This window comes from Sinocyclocheilus rhinocerous, unplaced genomic scaffold, assembly GCF_001515625.1.
Source record: "Sinocyclocheilus rhinocerous isolate Xijiao unplaced genomic scaffold, SAMN03320098_v1.1 scaffold282, whole genome shotgun sequence".
Classification (NCBI taxonomy): Eukaryota; Metazoa; Chordata; class Actinopteri; order Cypriniformes; family Cyprinidae; genus Sinocyclocheilus; species Sinocyclocheilus rhinocerous.
Genome location: NW_015626046.1, coordinates 395,083 through 404,821, shown reverse-complemented (window position 1 = coordinate 404,821; position 9,739 = coordinate 395,083). Strand labels below are relative to the sequence as shown.

Below are 9,739 nucleotides of genomic sequence, written 5' to 3'. Positions count from 1 at the left end.
CATTTGCAATCTTTGCAATCAAGACTGAAAAAAGCCAGAAGTGAATGTAAACCAGATTTGGCCCAGACTCTTGTGAAGCCAAGCAATATAAGTTGCATTTTCAGAAATAATAGCGGCATGCCTAATAATGTTATAATGTACCAACATTATGAACACTATAGGATATTTTAGTTCCCCTCACTTTACAACAAATCCTTTAAATTTAACCGTATCAGAACAGAATAAGAATTTAAAAATATATAATTCTAATGGATAAATATAATTGCAGTATATAATAATATATGCTTAGCAATAAACATGCCAAAACAAATTAATTTATAAACAAACGTAAGGTAAAGTTGGGCTTACCTCTCTCAGGCACACATCCAAATGTGTCCTTATTCGCGAGCTGAAGCTAAACTATTAGCCTTATTAGGTAAAATAGGCTTTATACTTCAAGCGCGTTCCAGTATCGACGGAAAAATATCATAATGAGCAAAAATATGACACAGTGGACCGGGTCTCACGCGGAACGGCACGGTGAACGGCTGCGCTGTTTCCAATGAACGCAGCAGCTTAGTGTGCGCGTGAGGCGCTGGCGCGATCAAACAGCTGAAACATAAAATAAACTACTACCTCATTTTTGGTCATACAGTAAAGGCATAATTCGAAACTGCAAAGTGCAAAGTGTTACCAGTTTGAAAATTCAAGAATAATAGCAAAGTTAATAAGAATTCTTTCTAAATGCAGTACCGTTCTTATTTCGCTCTGCATAACCTGAATGAAAAAAAATTTTTTTTTACTAAGAACGAACCGAAATGAAAACATTTAGGTTTTAATCGGTGTATTTAACATCCTGGGAGACCTTCAGGGCAGTACCTTGCCTCACCGACTAAAATGAGGGCGCCCACTACGGAGACGGCACCAGAGGTGAGGGGGCACAGTGACCGAGGTGGCCGGCCGGGCCCCCTCAGGCCCCCACGTGGCGCCGACGCTGCGAGTAAAGATCATGTTCTATGAAGATATTTTGTAAATTTCCTACTGTTAAAACTTAATTTTTGATTAGTAATATGCATTGCTAAGAACTTCATTTGGACAACTTTAAAGGCGATTTTCTCAATATTTAGATTTTTTTGCACCCTCAGATTCCAGATTTTCAAATAGTTGTACCTCAACCAAATATTGTCCTATCATAACAAACCACACATCAATGGAAAGCTTATTTATTATTTATTCAGCTTTCAGATGATGTATAACTCTCAATTTCGAGAAAATGTACCCTTATGACTGGTTTTGTGGTCCAGGGTCACAAATCAACTCTAAAGATACACTGCAGGTTCAGGTTCGTGACCAGTAGTTTCTCAAAAGAAACTAAAAGATCCAAAACCCAAAAGTACAAAGGAATACTTGTTCCTCTCTCTTTCTCTTAAAGAAAATAAACCTTAAATTAAATTCTTAAAGATACAAACCTAGTCTCTCAGTAGCCACACTCATACTTTCAGCATTATTTGACACGGAGTCTGTCCATCCTCTTTCCCCTTCTGTAGAAACTAAAGTTATTTTTTTAAAGACTCTTAGTAAACTGTAACTCCTGCCTTCACTAATTATCCAAAAATGCTAATTAATTAACCTATTAAATTGGTATTTACATTCCAAACAGCATCAGAAGAGGGTGACACAGAGAGAGAGAAGCCCAAAATATGAAGCCAAAATCCTATTGACTTAGGGTAAAAACGGAAAAAAATGTCCTCTGTGTTTTTCATGTACAAACAACGACATTGTCAAAATGATCCCTGTTCACACAGATCGCGAAAACGACTTGAAATGCTGTATTTTGCACGTCAGGCCAGTAGTTGGCGATATCACTTTGTAAAGAAACACTATGCGAACATGTAATAGACCTGGGCATGACATCACCGTTTTCACAAATTTCAGTATTTTTAGTTTACAAAGAGACAACAACGGTATTGTTTTCAAATATGTGCACTTTTAAACCCATTTTAAAAAGTTTGCATTTCAGGCCCCCAAAATGCCCATAAATGTTCCGTTTTTAGATCAAAATGGTGTCATGTAAACGTCCCCTTATATTGAATGGCATGGTGGTGAGATCTCTCTGAGTGTTCCAGTAAGCAACAACCTAGTAACAACTCACAACCTTAGCAACAGCATAAAACACCATAGTAACCACAGATGAATGCACTAAAAACAACTCAGAATACCTGGCAACCACTAAGACACCTTAACATCTATGTAAGGTGGCACTAAAGACATTCAGAACATCTTAGCAACCAGTAACCACATAGCCTCGGCAACCACCTATAACACTAAAGCAAGATAACAACATAAGAATGCATTAAAACACTCAGAACACCTTAGCAACCACATATAAATGCCCTGGCATTGTGGCAGTGAGTTTTGCAAGGCAAGCATCACTCCTTCTGTTTTCTTCAGAAAATGTAAAAATATAGTATTCTTTTTCTGCTTTGCAAGCACTGCTATTTCCTTCAGAAATGCTATATATTATTCAGAATCTATAGATTATAGTTGCTAAATCTGAAGAATGTTATGCTGATGTAGCGTGCTGAGATACAGTTGATGGCTGTCTCACAGAGCATGCATAGATTAGATTTTCTGTGAATATAGATTTGCATGTGTTCTGACACAGGGGGCCAAGCGTATGCTCTCCCTGGGCATCACGGGTCCTGAGGGCCACGAGATGTGTCGTCCGGAGGAAGTGGAGGCTGAGGCCACACAACGCGCCATCACTATCGCCCATGCCGCTAACTGCCCGCTCTACGTAGTGCACGTCATGAGCAAATCTGCAGCGGAGGTGGTGGCTAATGCACGCAGAAATGGTGGGTAAAATGAAATAAGACAAGACAACATGATTATTGATAGGAGAAGAGTTTCAAAAACTTACAGGCCTGGATTTGATGTTTTCTGGTGCAAATCATGATATCTGTTCATTGTGTGACTGATCCATCAGATCACTGCAATCTGAAAAATTTAGAGTCAAAATGACATTTTTAATATATGTTCCTGGTCTTATTGTGAACTATTTATTGTTGCACGCTATATTCCAAATAAAAATACTGATTGCTTCCCCTTTAAAACAACTTACCGGTACTATTGTTCAAAAGTTTGAGGCCTGTAAGATTTTTTCAGTGTTTTTGAAAGACGTTTTTATGCTAATCAAGGCTACTTGATGAAAATACAGTCATATTTTTACTTTTTAAAATAACTGTTTTCTATTTTAATACATTTCAAAATGTTTCTACATTTCTAAACCTGATTATCAAACACTCAGTATTAATCCTTTATCACACTGACTGTTTCTCGTCAGGTCGAGTGGTGTTTGGAGAGCCCATTGCGGCTGGACTGGGCACAGATGGCACTCACTATTGGCATAAGGATTGGGCTCATGCTGCTAGTTTTGTCATGGGCCCACCTTTGAGACCAGACCCCAGTACCCCTGGATATCTTATGGACCTGCTGGCCAAGTATGTGGGAACTTTCATGGTTTCATCATTTACTAACCTTTTCCGTACAAACTCGCATGACTTTCTTTTCTTCTGTGTCCCAAGATGAAAAAATAAAAATAATTAAAAACTTCATGAATGATGAGATTATAATGTGCATTATCTTACAGTGATGATCTAAGCGTAACAGGAACAGATAACTGCACATTCTCAGTGTGCCAGAAAGCCCTTGGGAAAGACGACTTCACCAAAATCCCAAACGGAGTCAATGGTGTTGAAGATAGGATGTCCGTAATATGGGAGAAGGGAGTGGTCAGTACTTCTGATAGAAATTATTAATTCATTCTCATTAATTCTCAGAAATTCACAGATACAGTGACTCACTATCTATCTATCTATCTATCTGTCTGTCTGTCTGTCTGTCTGTCTGTCTGTCTATCTATCTATCTATCTATCTATCTATCTATCTATCCATCCATCCATCCATCCATCCGTCTGTCTGTCTGTCTGTCTGTCTGTCTGTCTGTCTGTCTGTCTGTCTGTCTGTCTGTCTGTCTATCTATCTATCTATCTATCTATCTATCTATCTATCTATCCATCCATCCATCCATCCATCCATCCATCCATCCATCTCAATGTAGTGCTGACCTTTAACTTTCTCATTCTTGGATGTGAGGTGCAGCGATCACAAAATAACTCACAATTTGTGGTTTTATTTTCCCCAGCACAGCGGAAAAATGGACGAAAACCGGTTTGTAGCTGTCACCAGTACTAACGCAGCAAAAATCTTCAACCTTTATCCTCGAAAAGGAAGAATTGCTAAAGGCTCTGATGCAGACCTGGTCATATGGGACCCAAAGGCCACCAGGTAACTCACAGCAGCCTAGAAAACTACATGTGACCTCATTTACATGCTCTAATGAATAATGAGCAGACATTCCTAACAGCCAGACATTTAATATGATAAAAGACTAAATCTACTTGAAATACATTTTAATAGAGGCTGCAGCTGTGACGTCAAAACCCAGAAGACTAATTCACCATTTTTATAAAAAAATAAGGTCTGTGGTACACTTGGACGTTTTGTTGTACAATGTAAACTGCACACATATACGTAGTTACTTATTACAAACATAGATTTTAAAAAATTGCTTCACAGTTTGCATTTTCAATATGGGTGTATGTAATTTTCATTGTAGAGCAAAACATCCAAGTATTGTCAGTTTAGATTTACTGCAGACCTTATTTTACTTGTAAATTCAGAGAAACATTATAAAAACCCATAGGAAAATCTTGAGGGATCCTATGGCGATTTAGTCTTCCAGGTTTTGACGTCATAGCTGCAGCACTCTATTTACTAGTAAAAGAGTTCAGGAATACTTAAGGGTTTGGCATTTAAACAAACCACCAACCCTAAGTATTGGGACACATGATATCTGAAACTCTACTGCTTTTTGAGGAGACGTGTACTTTTACTTTTCTTAGTCATCAGACTTTCAATTTTCACCTGGTGGATAATAAAACAGGAAAAATTGTCCTATAAACTTTGATTGAAAGAGGCACTTGAGCCACAGAAAAAATATAATGGAGACTGGGTGTAGGCTGATTTAACGCAATGAAAGCAATGACCTAGCAACACCTTAGAAACCATCCAAACACCCACATAGCAACTCCCTGGCAAGCACTTCACATGCAAGCAGCACTCAGAAAATGTAAAAATCAAGTTACTTATTTGCATTTCTGTAACACATTTTTAAACACATCTTTAAATAAAAAAATAAAAAAAACATTCTGCATGATACTTAACATGAAATTGCCCAAATCAGTGTCTTAATGTTTCACAATAATGTGGCATAAAGTTTTGATTGTATAATTTCATGGGCTTCAGCTTTTATTTTCATCTTCATTTCATGAGTGCTCGAGTTTATTTTTAATTGAATAAGTCAGCAATGTTGTTGAGCTTTGTACATCACTTTAATTGCTATGTTTTTGTTATTCAGCTGAAATGAGCCAATCTACGTGACGTATTTCAAAAATAAAATCTATATACACCTCTCTTCTTTAGTCACGTATTTGGACCTGACATAAATAGTAAACTAAATCTGTAAAGTTTGCTTTAAAACACTTTGAAATGTATAAACGTCTGTAGGCTCAAATACCTGGGTTGAAGGTTAAGCATGTTTCTGCATGAATGGGGTCACACAGGTTCTATATGTGCTGGAAGTACTGAGGTAGATGTTGCCATGACGAAGCATTAATACAGCGGATTGGCTGCAAAGATGTGACCATAAATGGAGAAACTGAAGCGTTCTTCCTGCTCAAACGCATCGTTTGTAAAGCGCACGCATGAGAGGAGAGGACGGAAACAGCAGACGGCCGAGGGTCTTATGTAATTGGGCCTCGTTGCTGCTCCTTTTCCCCGTGAATCTGGGCTGGCTCCCTCTAGGCCAGGGGTGCCCAAACTCGGTCCTGGAGGGCCGGTGTCCTGAAGAGTTTAGCTCCAACCCCAATTAAGCACACCTGAACCAGCTAATCAAGCTCTTACTAGGCATACTAGAAACTTGAAGGCAGGTGTGTTGAGGCAAGTTGGAGCTAAACTCTGCAGGACACCGGCCCTCCAGGACCGAGTTTGGGCACCCCTGCTCTAGGCAAATAACCATGCGAGTTAAGCAGCGAGGAGCAATGTGCTGAAATGTAGCACACAGCAGCACTGCATTAATCAGAGCTGAGTGCTTGTGTAAGAGGCCGCTGACGTTTCTGGGTCCATATTAGACAATTAGGGTCAACTGGATGTACTGTATGTTCTTAGCGGAAAGTAATGGAAAGCAAGACAGTTGTCCACGATATCTGCATTAACCTACACTTTATGTTTAGATTGAAACATAATTGTACCTCACATTTGATTGGACTAACAGGTAATTCAAATATGAAATTGCATAATTATCCAGCCTTAATTATTAAGATAAAGCGTTATGATTTTACCACCTGTAAGGGTTATTCATAGGCACCAAGCGATTAATATTCAATAAGTTGTTACCAAGTGTAAATGTAAAACCAAGTTTTTCTGCAAGCAACATAAAAAATTAAAACTTAAAAGAAACAAACTGTTAGACACAGTGAAAGAGAAGCTGTCAGAAGATAAGAATGAGTTTGCAATATTTTAGGCAATATATTTCAAGCAGTACAACCTTTACCCTCGATTTTGGGACTGTAGCATTCATCATTTTGAAATGTTGGAATATTTATTGTCTTTCAAAGCATTATAATAGATGCAACAATAAATGGTAGCTCACAAGGTATGCCATTTTTATTCATAATAAATCAGTTAATGGAAACGTTGTACAGACAAGTTTTTAGTCAAGTCGAATACAGTGTGAAAATTAATATCCTTTGCACTGTATCAGTTGATGGAATCCACAACTTGAACTATCTTTCTAAATTAGCTTTTTAAGATGATAGCTGCAGTCATCTTAATGGGAAAACTCTTATTTTTGCTGGTTTGTCTCAGTGCTGGAGACAGATGGCCACGCAGAGCTCATTCTTTGAACTGTGCTGATACAGCAAAAGAATGGTTAAAAAAATAAGCTGAATATGGGAAACAGATTTGGTCTGAAAAACTGTAGTTTGCCATTTTACACACTTTAAATTGGCTCAGAGGTTCTTCAGCTGTTTTATTAAAGTATTTGTTTTAATACATTAGGATGCGCTGGGCAATAGCCTACAGTACTGCTAATAATTATATATGTACACACTGGTTTACATTATATATAAATGCCATTATATATAAATGTAAGTCAGTAAGTTAACTTGCATATATTCATGTCTTTTGTTTTTATTTGTGTAATCTTATGTTGTTTTTAGGGTGATTTCAGCAAAGACGCACCACCAGGCTGTGGACTATAACATTTTTGAGGGAATGCTGTGTCATGGGCTTCCAGTGGTCACGATCTCCAGGGGGAAGGTGGTTTATGAAAACGGGCAACTGTTCACAAACCCGGGCGCGGGACGATACATCCCACGGAAACCCTTCGCTGAATTTGTGTATAAGAGAATTAATCAGCGGGAAAAGGTCAGACAAGTTTGGGCTCTGCTGTAAGACTGCCCAACATCCCCTAAAATTTGGAAGTGTGGTCATTCTTTGCAATATGAACTGTAATTAATGATTCTGTCTTTGTTTTTTAGGTTGGAAAGCCCAGTGCTGTGTGCAGAGAACCGTACACTGGAGAAATCATATCTGTAGCCCCAAAAAGATTCTGAATCATGGTAGAAAAATGTTTTATAAGGATGTTTTATAAGATAGATTTGCAGTATATTATTAAAAACGAAGACTCCAGTTACAACCAAAAAAGGGCTTTACAGCCTAATGCCACAGAAGAAACTTATAATAAACAACTTTTTGGTGCTGCAAAGAACCCAGAAACCAATGCACTGCTCTGAAGAACCCATCAAACTGTTTTTATCCCCAATAAACTATATTAGGGTGACCATACGTGCCATTTTCCCAGGACGCGTCCTGGCCAGGATTTCTATATTGCCTAAAATATCTAGGTTTTGGCTTTGTTTGCGTGTGCAGACCGATCGGTGTATGACATCAAAATACCATACAGACGGTTCCTTATGCTTTCAAAATGCTCTCGAGGTTTTTTGATGTCATACACCGATCGGTCTGCACACGCAAACAAAGCCAAAACCTAGATATTTTAGGCAATATAGAAATCCTGGCCACCCTAAACTATATACTTAAGAACTCAAAAACCCTCTACAGTGGAAAAGATGGTGCTTCAAAGAATGACTGAAGGACCACTTAAGCATTAGTGATGAACAATGATCAGTTCTGAGATACTCCTGTAAATTGTGTTTTAAGTCACCCACTAAAAATGGCATACAGTATTGTCAAATACACTTGTTGTTGTTGTTTTTTTTCAGCTACAAAATGTTTTAATACATTTTTTATATTCTATCATGATCAGACTCTGAGAAGAGATGATTTTTTTGAGAAAAGCTACTTTTATTCAGTTAGAATGCAATAAATTGACCAAAAGTGACACTAAAGACATATATAATATTATAAAAGATTTATATTTCAAGTGAATGCTATACGCAATATATACATTAGATACATATATATATACAAGTAAATATTAACTGTTTACAACACTGATCATAAGAAATGTTTCTTTAAAATTCAGCTTTGCTATCAAAGGAATAAATTACAATAAATATATTAGAAAAAAAAGAAAAAAAATAGAAAAAAAAGTTTTTTAAATTGTAATAATATTTCACAATAGTACTGTTTTTATTGTATTTGTGATCAAATAAATGGACCCTTGGTGAGCATAAGATCTTTCAAAACCATTATAAACTCTTACCAACCCTAAACCTTTGAACGGTTGTGTACATGTTTTGTATTCTATAGGATACAAGTTTAAAACGTATGCATATGCTCATTGCTCAATGCCTTCCACCTCAATCGGAGTCTGTTAACCCCTGAAGAGTAAAATGAAAACTATGGCCCCGGTCACAAACAGAGAGTGATAACCACTAGGGCATCTTGGTCCATACAGAACAAATTGATCACTAGGGCCCCATGGCCTATTTTCCACTTGCCCCTTATATGCTGATCACAGACAGGACACCTCCTTTCTACAGTGCAATGAAAAGGTACACTTTTTGATAAAAAGGAGTGTGAATGTTGTGTTGTCAATGTACTCTATCAAACCTGCGATCATGGCTGGTGTGTTGCAAACTTCAAGTATATTTAAACAGCATCAAGGTTTGTCCTCTGCTTATGGAAGAGTAAGGGGCACCAAAAACCGGGCTGCAATAAAAACAAAAAAGAAATAATTTTGTTTATACAATGTACATTATAACAGTTAAGGCCAAAACATCCCCTGCAAGAACTTACTAAAGTTTGATTTCACACAAAGTACTTTTTTTTTTTTTATGTATCACAACACAATTCACAATGCAAATGTGTGCTGCAACACTACAGCGGCTATCAACAACATACACCTTCTGCTACTGTATGTTTCTGGAGAAGCAAAACTGCAGACTTGTTTTCAGGTTGAATTACTGAAATAAATGAACTTTTCCACGACATTCTAATTTATTGAGATGCACCTGTATATTTTGAATTAAATGCATTATTCTTACCTCACTGTTAATTTCAAATTAACAAATTGCATGAATAAAACTGAGTGAGGTTTATTCTTAAAGCAAGAAGAAATCCAACTATTTGAATACGAAGTAATAAATTTAAACTTAATTTATGATATTTTCTC

At 37.3% G+C, this 9,739-nt stretch overlaps 1 protein-coding gene across 1 annotated transcript in view; it reads left to right on the top strand.

The window, feature by feature from the left end:
• Window positions 1–7,966, top strand: part of dpys (dihydropyrimidinase) — a 17,183-nt gene extending 9,217 nt beyond the window's left edge. The window contains exons 4-9 of the mRNA XM_016514270.1: window positions 2,645–2,834; window positions 3,323–3,479; window positions 3,629–3,770; window positions 4,184–4,326; window positions 7,320–7,527; window positions 7,641–7,966. Of these exons, the coding sequence (XP_016369756.1) occupies window positions 2,645–2,834; window positions 3,323–3,479; window positions 3,629–3,770; window positions 4,184–4,326; window positions 7,320–7,527; window positions 7,641–7,715 (915 nt within the window). The 3' untranslated portion in view covers window positions 7,716–7,966. The remainder of the gene's footprint in view (window positions 1–2,644; window positions 2,835–3,322; window positions 3,480–3,628; window positions 3,771–4,183; window positions 4,327–7,319; window positions 7,528–7,640) is intronic.
• Window positions 7,967–9,739: the final 1,773 nt, after the last annotated feature.